General features: G+C 48.5%; 4 protein-coding genes across 4 annotated transcripts; 1 reads left to right on the top strand and 3 right to left on the bottom strand.

Annotated features, from left to right (window-relative positions):
- Nucleotides 1–889: 889 nt before the first annotated feature.
- DEU56DRAFT_734035 (laccase) lies at nucleotides 890–3,106 on the bottom strand (the record flags this gene model as incomplete). Its single annotated transcript, XM_041348365.1, has 13 exons — nucleotides 890–993; nucleotides 1,046–1,107; nucleotides 1,159–1,182; nucleotides 1,237–1,385; nucleotides 1,438–1,458; nucleotides 1,509–2,229; nucleotides 2,280–2,307; nucleotides 2,362–2,436; nucleotides 2,488–2,516; nucleotides 2,573–2,703; nucleotides 2,754–2,822; nucleotides 2,876–2,927; nucleotides 2,979–3,106. 13 exons carry the CDS (start codon nucleotides 3,104–3,106, stop codon nucleotides 890–892), a joined length of 1,593 nt encoding a protein of 530 aa, XP_041209922.1.
- A 702-nt stretch (nucleotides 3,107–3,808) lies between these two features.
- DEU56DRAFT_794802 (uncharacterized protein) lies at nucleotides 3,809–6,105 on the bottom strand. Its single transcript, XM_041352816.1, has 7 exons — nucleotides 5,907–6,105; nucleotides 5,740–5,772; nucleotides 5,590–5,665; nucleotides 5,451–5,530; nucleotides 5,160–5,393; nucleotides 4,398–5,109; nucleotides 3,809–4,344 (listed from the first exon to the last, which is right to left on the bottom strand). The coding sequence occupies exons 1-7, from the start codon at nucleotides 5,940–5,942 to the stop codon at nucleotides 3,995–3,997; spliced, it is 1,521 nt and encodes a 506-aa protein (XP_041209921.1). The 5' UTR covers nucleotides 5,943–6,105; the 3' UTR covers nucleotides 3,809–3,994.
- Nucleotides 6,106–8,775: 2,670 nt separating this feature from the next.
- DEU56DRAFT_794796 (uncharacterized protein) lies at nucleotides 8,776–9,829 on the bottom strand. The gene is made up of 4 exons (XM_041352815.1): nucleotides 9,670–9,829; nucleotides 9,289–9,602; nucleotides 9,202–9,231; nucleotides 8,776–9,146 (listed from the first exon to the last, which is right to left on the bottom strand). The coding sequence occupies exons 1-4, from the start codon at nucleotides 9,776–9,778 to the stop codon at nucleotides 9,123–9,125; spliced, it is 477 nt and encodes a 158-aa protein (XP_041209920.1). The 5' UTR covers nucleotides 9,779–9,829; the 3' UTR covers nucleotides 8,776–9,122.
- Nucleotides 9,830–13,466: 3,637 nt separating this feature from the next.
- DEU56DRAFT_979646 (uncharacterized protein) lies at nucleotides 13,467–14,921 on the top strand (the record flags this gene model as incomplete). Its single annotated transcript, XM_041359754.1, has 10 exons — nucleotides 13,467–13,605; nucleotides 13,663–13,700; nucleotides 13,749–13,918; nucleotides 13,974–14,057; nucleotides 14,115–14,213; nucleotides 14,279–14,344; nucleotides 14,391–14,459; nucleotides 14,516–14,705; nucleotides 14,755–14,796; nucleotides 14,859–14,921. The coding sequence occupies 10 exons, from the start codon at nucleotides 13,467–13,469 to the stop codon at nucleotides 14,919–14,921; spliced, it is 960 nt and encodes a 319-aa protein (XP_041209919.1).
- Nucleotides 14,922–16,294: the final 1,373 nt, after the last annotated feature.

Here is a 16,294-nt window from a genome sequence, read left to right as displayed (position 1 = left end):
TTACGCCGTTCGATTCTCAGTTTCCCCTGGGCAAAAGAATTCGGGGTAGAAACACAACGAGACGCAGACATGGCGAAAAAAACGCGGCCGCTAGGGCTCACCGACTGGCTGCCCCGTTGCTGCATCCCACAGCCGAACAGTGGTATCCAAAGAACCAGTGACGACGCGAGTTCCGTCCGACGAGAACGACACTGAGTTTACATCACTAGCGTGCTGTGAGCACGTAGAGACTGACCGAGCGATGTTCAGCAACCCCAGGCCACAGCAACCCACAGCATGAAGGTGCGTACAGGAAAAATATGAGTGCGCTTGTGGCAAGGCGACCAGCTGAATCCAGTGATCTGATGAACCGCCAGGTTTGCCAAGAGGCATGCTGAATCATGCAACTATGGCAGAGTAAGGACCCGGAACGTGTATCGAAGCGCAACCCTGACAGACGATCAGATCATACTTCGCGAAATATGAGCGTACCGACCTTGAGCGCAGTCGACTCGATACGTAGAAGTACTCGAAGCCCAAGTCATCCAGTCTTCGGTGGATGATAAATGCTGCGTCGTGGTACGGTACAGCTTGATCGTCAAATTTGTTAGTAGTTACAAGCAGCGCCTGATCATGCTGGTCTCCTAGCCAGGCCTTCATAGAAGGAAGACAACTCGTTCCTTACCATGCAGGGCCTAGAAAGAGGCCACCAACACCCAACCGATAGCTGGGAGAGTTTGGCTACCAGGTAGCAACGAAGCATATCAGCAGCCAATGTCCTCGGACTGTCGGACATACTGCTCTGCAGGGACGTTATCAAATTTGAAGTGCTGTGGGTGCCACAAATTATAAAGGATAAACTAATTCACATCGCCGTAATTCTAATAAGGCAGCTGGGCTGCAAAGAAAATCAATGACCGATCTGATGCTTCAAATGACGTCGACGATGCTGGTCCACGATTCGTTCTGTCGGTGACAAGGCGTCGTAACTCGAACATAACTGCTTCCATGTACCTAGATACGCAGACATTAGGTCAGGATATCAGATAACAGTTATGAGCCTCACTTGTTACGTTCAGGGCTGATGCAGTACCATTGGTGTCCTCTGCGAAGACCACAGCCATACCCCTAAAGAAGTTGAATCAATTAGGTTACCTGATGTGATGAGACAACACCTACTCTTCCATGTGGAAGTCAATGTGGCTGGAGGAGCGTCATTTGAATTAGCAAGGCACAACAACGGTATCTTGATCGTACCAGTGAAAAAACCATGGCCCTGGATTATCGGTTCTAAAGCGGATGGTCACATTGTCGCCGGATCCACCATTGCTCGTCGTATCCCGACGGACAGGATTGGCGTAATTGTAGACGTCACTTCCAGCACTTCTTACGACAGAGAACGTGTGCTGTGTGAAATATGAACTGGGGAGAGAACCAGATATAACAAATGATACCTACTCCGTGCAAGTGGAAAGGATGCTGGAATGACACATGAGGAACGTAAGGTGATGAAGTGTAACATTGCTTACAGGTCCCTCAGGTTGTCCGCCGGGTATAGACAGCTCGATCGTTTTGTTGGCAGGTAAGGTGTAAACAGACCCATTAGGTTGCAACTCGGATGCGTCCAAACTTCCGTTTAAAATTTGCAACAAGATTGGAGTGGACGGTGAGGTATAACTGTAGCCATTGATGAGGAATCTCAGGTTATCATCCCATACGCTGACTAGATTTAGCGACACGTCTGCGCCACCAGACTCCGGGGCACCAGGGGCTGCGGGGTCGATCAGTGGATGCAAGTTCTCTTCCACCAAAGGGTCGATTGAAGTCCAGTTTCTGAACTCAGGATCCAGGTCGGGAGCTCCTTCATATCTAAGTATCGCAGAGTTTTGACCTCCTGCAAAAGTTGTATCATAATTGGGCAACGCATGAATCCAGTAGTTGTCGACCGGCTGATTTGCATCCAGGATAAAAGAGTACCGTTGCCCGCAGAAAATTTGGATCGAGTCGACTATTAAAGGCGTCGTGTATTCACTGTCCGCCTCAATGACTGTAAAAACGTGGTTGTCAATCGTGAACAAGTAGTTTGGTCTGCATGCCATATTCATCAACCGAATGCGGTAGCGTTTACCCGCCGTGACGTTCAGGACAGAAAGGGGTACTGGTGGTCCATCTTCATAACGGCCTACACCATTAATGAGAGTCGAAGCGGGGTTAGTGCCAGAGGCGATATCGTAGGCGTTCTCGTGGTACCTTTGGCCAGATGGGTTCAGTTAAAGCAGTAAAAGAGCTGATCATCCTACCAATCTACGAGAGAAATGATGGTCGATTCTGTATTGTCGTTAGCACGTTCAAACTACACACGTAGTCAAGGCTGAGACTGACCGTTGTCAACATCATACATAGGGAGGTAGGGATCTTCTGGGTCATAAATGACCAAGGCTCCTCTCAAACCTTCGCCTGCATCAACGGTGAGGTTTATTCACTCCAGTGAAAAATGAAATTACTTACAGTACTGAAGCTGGAAATGTGAATGATACCTGATACACCAGTCAACAAATGGAAATGTTTGCAAGGCACAACGAGTTTCTTTTACCAAAACGACCCGCTCTGGTTTACCGGGGTGAAGTCGTACATGAAAGAATGCCCAGACGCGATTGGACACTGTGACACCATGGCTGCTCCATCCATTTCGGCGGAGCCATACTGATTGATCCCATGCCAGTGCTGGAGCTAAGTGAGCGCAGTCCCAGAAAGAAAGAAAAGAAGATACAAACCATGCTCGTGCTCTTGTTCATCGACTCATCCTCCAACTTATCCGTGACGTTCACTTGAAAGCGTTCGCCCTTGATGAAGTAAATCCTCCTGGTAGGGACAGCAACATGAAACAGACCGCTACCTTTTGTGCAAGGAGGACTGGTCCGGGGGTTTGACCATTGACCACGATCGCACTGAAAATTTTTGTGAGTTCAACAAATCGCGCGTCAATCACGATCACGTACTCCATCAAAAACCCGTCCGGGGCGATCTGGGCATTTGTGATGACTAACTCAGCATTGAGTGCCGCACAAGAGGACACCAAGGCCGCTAGACACCAAGGCCATGTAAATGGAAAGCGGAAATTCGCCATCATACGAACAATGCTGAGAGTCAGTCCTAGGCTCTTTTGCCACTACGTTGACAAAATTGTTTTATCATCCTTCTCTTACGTATTTTCCGATTCATTACCTGGATAAACATGTCGCGGCGAAGTTGCGATGACGAACGCAGTTACTCAGCTAGAAGAAGGTGGCGTGTTCAATCACGAAGGGCCTAGGTCCAACGTTCTCCAGACTGGCACCCATGGCAATACTACCAAGTTGCGGAGAGAGAGATTCATTGCACCTGAGTCGACTGATGGCGGTCCAACATGAAAGACCAGGCCAATGATCTATCCCGAAAGCAAAGGCTGCTGACAACCAGACCTGCCCGAGCAAGGGGCCGAGTTCGATGGAGAAATGAAATGATCGGGTCCCAAAATCCACTGACCAAATGGCAATAATGGCATCCTATTACGTAGCACTACGGTCATCTCGCCGTGAACCCCATCGTCCACCAACTCGATTTGGTGGCTACGATTTTCCAGGGATTTTCCACGTTCGTCAAGTGGAACGATGCAGACGACATCAGGGTCCAGTCGGAATGATGGCTCTGTCGTCCGTCCACGCAAGAAGTTGTTGTCATCCCACTTCTAGGACAGTCAACTGAGTGAGATGATGTTGAAATCGTACCAAAGGTTATCATTCTAGTCCCAAAAGGCTTACTATATAAGTCACCATACAATAGCAAGCCCGCCACGAACCGGCATGCGTGGGAATAAATCGATAACAAGGTGGCATTAATCCCGGCATGTCCAGACAAGCCCATATACGTCATCAAGGTAGTACCATTAACATTGCTCTGCAAGATAATCAAAGAGTCCAAGATAATCATAAGGCATACAGAAACTATACTGTTCGAGAATTCATTCATAACACGGTCACTTGTCTTGCTTGTCTATTCCACTGCTGCTCCCAGGGTCATGCATCTTATCCTGACCTGAAACAGCTCGCGCGCTCGGTGATGAGCGTTTCTCATCCGCAGCACTAGAATCAGCACGCGGCCGTTTGCGTGATGAACGCGGCGACATCAGAGTTCCTCCATTGGACGGCTTATCCGGATGAAGGTCTCCACCGCGTTCGGCGGAGTAATGCTCCCCATCACGATCTCGTTCCCATGAGAGTCCATCTCGCCCATTAGCGGGGGGCAGTGTCATATGGAGCTGTTGCGCGCCTGATTGAGATGCGTTCTGCGACAGGAAATCAAGCCAACTAGGATCTCCAGGAGGTCCTAATAGCCACAGTCTGAGAATATTATAACCAAACAAGCAACGAGATTCATACCTGATTCTTGCTGTGAAGGTTGCGAGGGGGGTGGCAGCGGCGGCTGTGACGGTCCATGGGAGGGCCAATCAAGCGGGGCGTATTGTGGGCCCGTACTTGGCGGCTGCCGATGCTCATCATTATCAAGAAATGTGGATAACAAAGAGTCTGGAGACTGCTGGGAATGCAAACCGCTGGAATGGGAGTGTTGACCATGCGGGTGGTTCTGCCGCATCAACTGGTGATACATTCCCTGTAATTGGGGGTCTTGAGGTTGAGAATATGATGACCGTTGGCTGTAACCATTATTACGCGGTAAATTAGAGCCTCGGGACGACGAGGACGGGAAGTCAAAAGTCGATGGTAGGAAGGACTGTGGAGGACTGTTTGACACTCCTCCCATATATCCGTTATACGGAAGTTGGTGGGACGATGGACCGTTCGATCGATATGCAGTAGAATGAGCCGATGTCGGTGAGGGGAGATAACCATTATACATGGACGACTCGTCCCCCGAAAGCTTAGAGCCGTTGCCTCCATGACCGCTGGGCGCTAAACGGGGCTTCTTTTGAGATCCAATTTGACCGTTTGGAGGGAGTAACCGACCGGAAGACGAATGGCGTTCTGTGGAAATGGGAAGTGCAGATCCTCCACCAGCTGATGGAAGCTGTGAAGAGTGGTGAAGTGGCATAGGAGGGGGAGGGATGGTCATAGGACGGTGATAATCAGCCATCTGTTTCAGGGTGAGCGTAGGCGAAGATGACAGATGATAGATTATCTCACATCGACGTTGAGACCCATATCACCTCCTGAAGAAGGGATCAGAAGTTTCGCGTTGTTGCCATATTCCGCCTTTAACTTTGGCTCGTGGCGCCTCTTGTTTCCACGTGTGGGAACTGAATCAGGGTCATCGTCGTCGTCGCCCTCGTCATCGTCAACATCGGCGTCGTGATTAAGTTTGGCATTGGCATTGTTCGCGAAATCGTGGGGAGTTCGGGTGTCCTTTTCTCCGTCGTACTGTACAGAAAAAAAAGTTGGCGAAGAACAGGGAGTAAAATGCAAGAAACTACTTACACGAACGTGGCGCTGAATGATTTCATGGATGTCGCCAGAACAGTATTGATAGAGTTTCAAGTGATGACCCGCGCGTTCCTCTGATGATAAGTCTTTATGTTAACAAGGGCAGGGATATGAGAGAAGAAAAAGAACTCGCCAAAGATAACGACGGCAACATCGACAGAGCAGAGCACGCCGAGCTCATAGGCCTTTTTGAAGAGACCATTCTTACGCTGTAAAGGAGGTGAGGATAATTATAAGTTATCAGCTGCCAAGCTATTAATGGCAAAAATAGCCAAAGGCTTACCTTTAAAAAAGTTACTGAACGATTACGCTCGTGCTATGTTTAAGAATTACAGAGAGGGACGTTAATGATGGATCAAGAGGAGGTCAAGTAAAATTGGAGTAAGGCGCGCTGGCACAACCGCGACCGAGAATAGCAGCAAGACAGTACCTAAGAAAAATGAAACTTACTGTGATCGGTTGAATCTCAATTTTTCTCCTTCCCATTTTTCTGTCTTGAGGGATGAAGAGAGGATGAAGGGAGAGATGATGGGGGTAGAGAAGAGAGATGGCAGTGGGCGAGAGGATGGGAGCCTTGTCTTTGAAGTTTGGATCTTTCACTGGCGGCAAGTAATTCCGCGAACGGGTGCCGAAACCCAAGCAACTGCAAACGGCGCTCATCAGATTCACAGATCATTCTCCGGGATTAAAGCCACTGTTCCGGATCTCACCGGATTCTATCATTATGACTAAATTAGGAAGTAAAGTTCATGAAAAGATCAAGCTAGATTCACTGGAGCTACTAAATTAGGTTAAACGTCTTTTGTTGAAATGTCCATGACTTGTCAGTTGCCAGCTTATGCCAGCATTGATTCATCCAATGGTAGCTTTCCTATGTATCATCATCCATCATACGCAAGTTACTTCATCCTTATTCTCACACTAGCTCGCCCTCCCGCATCTCCCCCGCATCTCCGCAGTCTAACCTTGATTCAACCCAGCGAATATTTTATTCAGATGGTCCCTCGGATGATATCTGTTCATGTCCGCGTAGTAGGGTCTGCACCCGACCGCGAATATTATATTCACACCCCTTATCGTGCCTTGTGACGGATACAAGGGTGTCCGCAAGGTGTTCGCTTCACTTGTCCAGGCAAAAAAAAAATAATGTACGTGACGGTACGTCTGATAACAACTCGGCCGGCATTCATACCGAAAGTCCCTGATCGAGTTTGAGTGCTACGCTGCGAAGCGACGTCACTAACCGCAAAACGATCGCTGAACAACCCAAAATTATGACATGGCCCAAAATAACAAGCTAGCTTGTTATTTTGGAACATTCATATTCATGTGCGTATTTCTGTCCATTAATTATCCCCTCTGAAGCTCGTCCATAACACCAACACTCCAACAGCAGCGAACTTACCCTACTGTAAAACCCTGGCGCGTTCAACCGGCGTCCAGACGTGCGTTCCATGCCCCATATTACTGTGTGTGACAATCACGCAATCCCTAACCAGGCCGCCGCTCAATTTACTTCCACGACATACCTATGCGCTTGTTTGTCTGCCTCACGTCTCCATCATTCCCGGTCTTCCCGTGAGCCTCCTTCTCGCCGTCCGCAGCTTCATCTATAGCCCTTCTGATTCCAATTGCCACCGTATGTTCTAATATGGCTATTTCACTCTCACCCAAATCCTCGAAAAGCACCGTATCGACGAAACTGTCGTTTCTGTCCCCCCCCGCTCAGATATTTCAGGATTAACATGTCCTCGATCACTCTATTCCTCAAGTACAGAGTACCTAATGATTCTCCCCGGTTAGCGAAAATTATTTTTGTCTCCCTTCGAAGATAACTCAGCGAGCAATACTTTGATTAAGGCATACACTGGATAACCCTTCAAAAGCGCTGTCAAATTGCGACAGTCTGTTATCGCAAACCGAGTACAGAACGTCACGCATGCCCACCTGTGCAAATCACTATTTCCTATGTCCGACATGAATTATTCAGCAGCTTGCCCAATCCTCAGCGGCTTCGCTCATTTACTCCGTCTTCGTTCCGACTTCCCGGCGGCATGCCATGGGGTCAATCATAGGTGACAAAGTTCGTTGCTTACCCACTCCACAACCCTAATGATACCTTCCAATTTCCTTTCTTCGACATCCTCTGTATCGATGGCGTTTCCGCGATCTCTTACTGAACATGTGTCTCATGCTACTGACTCGTCCCGTTCGCTCTCACACACGAAATCATAAGCTCTTACCCCCTCGGAACTCCGTGCAGGCGCCTGCCCGTCATACGAACGGCAGTGAACGTAATCCTCTTATCTTTTGCCACGGAGATATCCCGGTGATTTCCTGTCTTCCTTGAGGCTTCCTGCCTCTTGTCGTACTGTCTTTTGTCGTGCTGTCTTCTGTCATATCTCTCTCCGGATGGCGTGCCGTGACGAACCTCTGGATTCCCGGTATATGTTGGTTTTCTATCCACTCTTCAAATCAAGGCTATCCAACCGATACGATCTGGTCACATGGTACGCATAATGTTTCACGACATCACCTTCGGCGATTGCCTACTCGGAGGGATCATCCTTGGGCGGGCGGAGATCCTTAAACGTGTGCTCGAAGCTCCTGACTCCACCATCCCCTTGACGCATGAGATATCTTCTCTTGTCATATGGACCACTAGGAACTCGACGATCAAAAGCGATGTCTGGCCGATCAATCACCATGTCGCAAAGTCCCTCCTATCTCGACATTTCAGGTGCCCCATGACGGACGCCACGCCAAGGTGCAAACGCCACGATCAAGCCCACGGGAACGTTCTGATTGATACTATCGGGATTGGAAAATTGGGAACCATTTATCGACCGACCATGTTCCAGACACCTCGACCATGGAGGGATACCTTGGCAAAGGGCTACCACCACATCACCGGCCCGTTCCCGCGAAGCGAGACGTGGAAAATCAGTCCACGATGGGGGCACGTCCTTGCGATCTATTGTCTTGTCTAGCCTCAATGTACGCTTCTTCTGTCGGCAGAATGAAACCTCGTAGTTCGCACAGGTTACACGCATAGACGATGCCTTCGAAAGCTTGACGGAATAGAGTTTGAGAATGAAGCGGTTCCTGGGTTGCATCATGACACTTGACTCAAACGAGATTCATTGGCCGATAGAAGGCCGCATGAGAAGAGTTTGGCTGCTTCCATTCACGTGCCTCGTTAGTGCGGGGGACTCGCGGCCACCGATAATTAGTGTTGTTCTGCCTGCATTCATTGGTGTTTCAAGGAAAAACCCAGGGGAATGGGAGCTGACGCCTTGGCACTGAAGGCATGGTTTAGTCTCGTTCAATGAGAAGCCATGTGTTTGTCAGGAAGAGGTTAATTACTGGAAGATGGCCGATCGATGACCGCCGGGTGGTATTTTACACACTGGCATCCGCGAAGCTCGTGCGGACTCAGTAGGTGGGATAAATGTGTGTGAACGTCTGTGCCAACAAAAGACCGAACGTGTATACTAAAAGATGTGATTGAGTTGGGATAAGCAAATAGCTCTGTCTGTATTATACACAGAAGACATGAGGGTTGGAACAGTATACCATTATTAGTAGGGTGATCATGATGTCTGGAGCAGAGCAAGAATAGATGCCGCGGAACCATTCCGCAATTCGAGATCCGTTCCTGAAACCTCATACAAAATGATTGTTCTCTCGCTGGTCGGAAACATGATCAGCATATAGCATTTTCCCTTTACAATTAATGGCTCACCGTATGTGCAGCCGGCGGGGGACCTGGAGGCTATGGGTAGGGAAATGAACATGAAGTAGTGTCACGTTAAATTGTTCCACTACTCACCGAGGAGTAATTAGTTCCCTGCGGCTTGCTGACGCCTTCTCCTTCTTTCATATACGGAGGGGGAGCGGATTGTGATCCAGGATACGCATTATATTCATATGGGTTCGAGGTCGCAATATGGGATGGGTGACCAGGCGGAGGTCCAGGTGGAGGTGCATACATCTGCGACCCTTGCCATAACGGAAGAGAATAAGGCTGACTTGGTTGAGTATTCAACCCAGGTACATTCGGCTGAGTGACGATCATCCGTGACGAACGTCGTCGACGCAAAGATATACAGCATAATGTGAGGAAGAATAGCGCAATCAAGCTGCCTACAGATTAGAATAATTCTTAACATTCAGATAATGCTCCTAGTGAGAGTGGTCGAGAATAGCTCACCGATCACAATTCCGGCGATACGGCCACCCCAGTTGTTGTACGGATAATAGTTCTGCGCATAGGCAGAAGATGATAAGCAGAGAAGAACAGCTATTTGGGTTGGATTCATGGTGGTGAAGATACAGAGCGGTTTCAGACTGCGCAGTTTCAACCTTTGGCCACCGTCCGAGGTGTAATTACGTCATTTGGTGGTCCAGGTTTAATGACGCCACCCGAGTAAGCCAGAAAAGGAGATTTGCAGGAACTACTGGAAATGAAGACCCGCAATAAATATTTGGTCAAAAATTCTGTGCACCACTGAGGTTGACGGAAAGGGGTGATTCTATGGGCTTTGAGAGCCTCGGATGACGGTGGAGAATTGGTTCGACGGGCTCCTGCCATCAAGCTCATGGCTCAAAGTTGTGGTTCCAGAAGACCATATAACTGAATCTTTCTGCTTCTTCCGTGGTGATGGCAGCAGGAGGATCAAGGCGATCCCCCTTTCCACCCGAAACACATATCGAAGGCTATACTGTGCGCAGTCCAGCATGCAGGGAGACATCTACACTGTCTTGTTTAGTTCCAATCATGAGACCACGGACCGCGGTTGGCCAAGCAAAGACAGCGCCAGTACACTTCAGTGCACAAACGGAGGACCAGAGGAATCAGATCCGCATGCCTCGTGATTAATGCGACAAATAGTAAGTACAATGAGTTCGACGACATACAGTTCGTTACGACGAGACACTTTTGACAACCATCAGCTGCCTCCACTGCGACATGCACGTGCGTGGTACGAAATTCAAGAAACGAGAAACCTAGCGAGTCAGGCCATCCTTGTTCAGCTGCTCGTTTAACGTGATGTATTTCCCTCCGGCGGCACGCTTCAAGCCCTCGTAAGAATCGCTCACGACAAAGGCAATATGCACTACACCGAAAGTTCCTCCTCATGAGGATCTTCGCTCGACGCAACCGCGCGTAGCCGCAACACCTGTCTGCGTCCTGGAATACATCGATCGAGCGGGGCTCACAATCAAAATAAACACCTTGTTGGAGCAACCAGTCTGGTCCAGTCGTCTCCACGAGTCAGACGTCCACAATACTTCACCATAAGCTCCGTTTTGCTTGAAGGAGAATATCAGAAAACTGACGATTCTGACGCATGTACACGTGCTCACCCAGTTATTCAAGTTCAAGCAAAGCTCGAACTTGGGCATATCGCAAGGCATATCCCGTTTACCTGGTGGAGACCAACTTTTTACACAACACAAGGACGAACATCGCGTGGTGTTGTGTTTGTCTGCTCGATGATCTTCCTCAAGTTAAATACTAATCAAACTCGCTTTTATTGGTTCGTCCTCAAAATTCTAGCACACCTACCACAACGCCATTGCCCTTCGCGCAGCTCCGATGGTATTTGCTACCACGATTAACCCTCAACCGGACATCTCCTCCCTCTGTCCACCAAGCCCTCATCAGCGCAAGCCTACCATTTAGTTTCAGTGCGGAAGAAGGGTTCCCCCTCTATCTCCACAGGGAGGGTGAACCTGTCTTGCGGTCCATGCATTGGTATTGTGCGAATGAGAGGTTGGTGGGAACGCGATGAAGAAGGGGATGATCTGGTTGAGCGTGTGTGTCGCCTCTGTGCGCGTGTACTCGAGGAACAAGTGACACGTGGCCAGGCCTGTCAGGTTGGGCGTTGATCGGGAGCAATGACTCGTGTCTTCTCATCATCCAGGTCGAAACGATCTGAAACCCCAGTTGCAGCGGATTGCAGTCAGCCAATGCGAGTAGATGCAAATCAACCAGGATGGAAATGGACCATCGGAAAAAGATAGACGCAATACTGCTGCCTGCACCCAGGCTTCTATGGTGCGAACCTGCAAGTGCTTCAGCCGGTTTTACGTTCGCTCTGGCGTGAGTGTAGTAGGGTGAGGTTTTGTGTCCCATTATCAAATTTTTGAATGTTTGGGATACAGTATATTTTGAGACCAACAATCAACCAACGATGTCAACAAGACTGATAAAGCTGTAGAACTTCAAGCGCGCATAAACTAGGAAGTGAGTGCATGGAACAGGTAAGGGAGTGGCGGTATGATGTGAGCCCTATGAAAATACTATAGCCTGCGCGCGAGTGTCGAAGCTTTGAGGGCTCGAGTGCGTGAATGGCTCCTGTGTGACGTCTTCGATTTCCGAGTAGATCTTAAACGACGTGAGGTGGGGAGCTAGCCAAAGCAAGTGGAGGATTTCATTTGATGGATGTACGGTGAAGTCGAAATTTGTTAGGTGGACTGGAAGAATACAAGGGAAACCATGGGAGGGCGGATAGTTCCAAGATCGTTTGGGCATAAGGTGTCCATTCCAAGGCCCGCGCTCGTTCTATGATATGCCAAGTGTAAAGGACTGTGTTAGAGATTGAAGTCGATCGGCTCAATGGTGAGCTCCTGGCAGCACGGGAAAAGATTCCCAACATGAAGTTGCAGGTCGAGGGCCTGGAAGCGAATACGAGGAAGGCTGCTCAGGCATTATTGATGGAAGGGCGAGGGCTGGGCGGTGGGTGTAAAACCTGAATAGCCCTTGATGGGACTAGAGGTACTTGTGGTATAGAATGATGGTCGGTCGTGTACTTGGTCATTACATCTTGTATAGCCTGCGTTACGATGGACATTCGTTTCCTTGTGGATTTATCTGCTGCGTAGTTGTAGATCATGCTGAACAAGCTGCTCCGAGAACACCATGACGAAGTCGATTTGATGGTCGCCACAGCTGCGCAGATGGCCTGTCGCGTTCTCGACAATTCATATACTACCTTCAAGGGCTTGTTTCGGGATCGATGCCGGGGTTCACTAGTGATCACTGGGGAGTGCCAGTGTTTCCCGTGCCACAAATCACTGATTGTTGAGATCTAGATGTCAGTTCGAACACTAAGAACGAGATGTGGTCCTAGTGCAAACGACTGTACGGCAAAGACAAAGTAATAGAAACATTTATAATAAATCTCAACTTCGGCGGGAGATAAATTCTGTAGAAATGATGGAGGTCAGATACAGAAATCAGTACGACATGAACGTTGTGCTGGGTTTGAACTTTGCACTGGTTCATGATCCAAGTCCATGCCTCGAGGCCAACTCGAGGCTCAACGTTGCGCTCAACGTTTAACGTTCAACGCCTCAAGGTTCACAGTAGTCTACGTCCCACACACTCGAAGCAGTGGTGGGAAGGAGGCTAGTGATTAGCAGTGCAGTTTTCTTGTGAGCCGTATGCTTGTTGTCCATCTCGCGAGTTGCTGTGACGTCTGCCTTGATCCCTATGATTCTATTTCCTCAGAAATTGCTCATTCTCCACATGCAATCGCCTGTGGTCACATATTCTGTCTCAAGTGCGTCCCTACTCCCAGCCAGCTTGCGCCCAACAATCACATCTCTCCTCTCATACGCAACTCTTTAATTCCAGCTGTATTCGCTCATTATCTCTATGGGCATGTCCCCTCTGCCGCGAACCTTTTCAATTAGATCGGGTCAAGAGACTCTACCTCGACAATCCACCCAGACGAAACAATGTCGAACAAGATGCTATCAACGATCGTCATGCTAGTCTCCTTCGGCGTATGTCTTTAGTCTCAGGCGAAGACACACCCAATGCAGAAGTTATCAAAGTAGTCAATGAGGTGCAGGAATGGCTGCAGTCTCAATCGGGCAACCCCAATTCCGCGAGTCCCTTACATTGAGCCGGCGCACCGCCAATGCGACGTATACCGGTGCTTGAGGCCAATTAATCACTCAGTTTTGTTTAATATCTCACATGCGGCATTGTAGCATATGCCACTTCGGGATGCCTTAGCTTCCCTCCAGCGATATAAAGTTCTCCGAGGCCAGATCAAGCGTGAAAAAGCAAGATATCACCGTCTTTGTGAACGGCTAGAGTATTTTGATACCCGCATGCGAAGGGGACAGACTAGTCAGTCTCTGTCCTCTGCACACCCGCGCTTTATTCAACTGACACCTTGGATTTCAGTTGTTTTCTCGTCGATTTTCTTCTTTAGCATCATCGAGGTATGTGCATGGTGTATTTCAACGATCAAATATTGACCCCTTCAGTAGCTCACAATCTTAGCCTGGCTCGTGTCGCATTTTAGTGCCCACTCCAACTACCTCAGTCTAACTGAACGAGACCACACCTGGTTTCTATTGTTCACTTCAACATGTACAATCGTATTCTCTGTTCGCCACATATTTTTCTTTGTTCCTCTTCCAGATAATAATAACTTCTTGTAAGTAGACCCCATGTGAAATGGATAGTCGAGCTCACTGACCAACTCGCTGTAGCTTGTTTCTGACATTTTTCTTCTGGATCATGGGCATTGCCACTCACGCTATAACTGGAGTTCTCGATGGAGTGCTGAAGCGCAAGTCAGTACATTTTTTACTGCTAGTATGGTACTCACCGCTCACCTCCTACCTTCCTAGTACCCAGAGCGTTTTCACGTCTTGCTATCAACATATTGCGCTCAAAGTCTCTTCTTGGACGACACTAACTGGACCTTACGATGGAATTCTGAATACCAAGTTGGTACATTTTCTACTACTAGTATAGTACTCACCGCTCACGTGCTCACCTCCTGTCGTTCTAGTATCCAGAGTGTTTTCATGTATTCCTGTCAACATATTGCGCTAGAAGTCTTTCCTTGGGTGATTTTGTATGTGTCATCGACATATGTCTTCCTTTATTCATATTCTTGCTAGGGGTCTTGTAACTTTCGCAATCCTTATTATGCACATCCGCCAAATCCTCGCAAAATTTGAGATGGCGGAGTGTGCGAGCCACATAAGACTTTAGCGGGCAGGTTGTCCCCGCTCCTATGGTTTAGATCTCCATGTGTGCGAAATATCATATTTGGCTTCGTCCCTATTAGAAGTGATTTCAAGTCTGCCGATGTCATCGGTGATGGTGAACAACTTGAGCTCAAAGACCATTCGGCGCCTGCACTCACTGCGTTCAGTGCACCTCCACCTATCACTAAAGCTGTCTCTATGCCTGCGCCTGCGCCACATACTCCAGTGGTGTTAAGATCTGAGTCCGCACCAGTGCTCACTTGATCCACCTCAGTCTCCGGTCATACTCACTCCGCCGACGCAGGTCGATGATGAAGTGCGTACTCTTGGTATTGATCGTGATCGCGAATTCTGACGTTTGAACTATACGATGTGTAGGGCAAGATTGTATCATCTGAATTCCGACTCATGCTCTCACAACCGTCCCTGGTGTTTCCATAACACTTTCAATCATCCTTTTGGCCAGCTCGATCATACTCACATATGATCATTCAGCTTTTTCTGTTTGCATCGTTTTCACCGGTTTGTATTTACCTTAAGAAATAAACTCGATTTTACATTTTACCTTCGTGTGCTAAATGAGTCGTACCGTCCAGGAGTAGCAAATATCACCGGACGCTCAGAGTCTCGCATAACCTTGGCGCGCAATCTTTCGCTGATGTGTCTGAAGTTCTCCCGCTAATCTCACTCGGTCATCTTTTGGTCTCAGCGCTTAGTCTAATCGTACCAGCATCTATTGTGCTGAACAGCCCTCAACAACATGATCCAAATACACGTGCAGCATCACCCGAACTCCGAACCTCTTCTCCTCTTCTCGGCTGAACTCCATCCACGGTCCACATATCCCTACCCCCGTCTTCTCCTACCACTCATTCTACCCACCACTAAGCCCATCCTCGATCCTTGATCCTCATCGTTTTGTTTCATTGTATCATCATGCCCAGCAGCAACACCGATTTGCACGAGCGAGGGACGTAACGGCGGCGTCCTCGTCAAGGACCACTTGGACGGTCGGTTTGCAATGGGGAGAACAGGAAGAGTCTCAAGACTACAATCGAGTTCCAAAGAATTTGTTGTGAACTGGTAATAAACGTGAGTCTATCTAAAATATATTTATAGGGTCAAAACAGAAATAGGTTTCAAACTTGTAAAAAAATATCTTTTGGTGGGCTGGTACATATCATGGAGGGTACTTCTGGGATGGATATGAGCCAACAATTAAGAAAATCGGCGGTTCGGTTGTGGAGATATGTCCATATTACTGATATTTGAGCCCACCTCCCATATCACATGAATGCCGACCTCCGGAGGGTCTGGGACCATTCCCAATCGATTCAGAGGCCTCAAATACCCTAAACATAGGGTCCGGTCAGTTATACCCCCATAACTTGCGCGACTACGCGACTGCGCGACAATTTTATAGGGGGGCATGCACGACAATTATGTCTGACCATGCGCGACTGCGCGACAATTATGTCTGACCATGCGCGACTGCGCGACAATTATGCTGACCATGCGCGACAATTATGTCTGACCATGACCGCGACTGCGCGACAATTATATAGGGGCAATGCGCGACAATTAATGTCCTGACTATACGCGACTGCGCGACAATTATGCTGACCATGGCGCGACAATTATGTCTGACCATACGCGACTGCGCGACAATTATATAGGGGCATGCGCGACAATTATGTCTGACCATAACGCGACTGGCGTGACAATTATGTCTGACTATACGCGACTGCGCGACAATTATATAGGGGCATGCGCGACAATTATGTCTGACCATACGCGACTGCGCGACATTATTA

The sequence above is a fragment of the Suillus clintonianus genome (genome assembly GCF_016758775.1).
Source record: "Suillus clintonianus strain FC179 chromosome Unknown DEU56scaffold_24, whole genome shotgun sequence".
NCBI classification, from domain to species: Eukaryota; Fungi; Basidiomycota; class Agaricomycetes; order Boletales; family Suillaceae; genus Suillus; species Suillus clintonianus.
The sequence above is the reverse complement of the archived record's forward strand: the minus strand, read 5'-3'. Positions and strand labels throughout refer to the sequence as shown.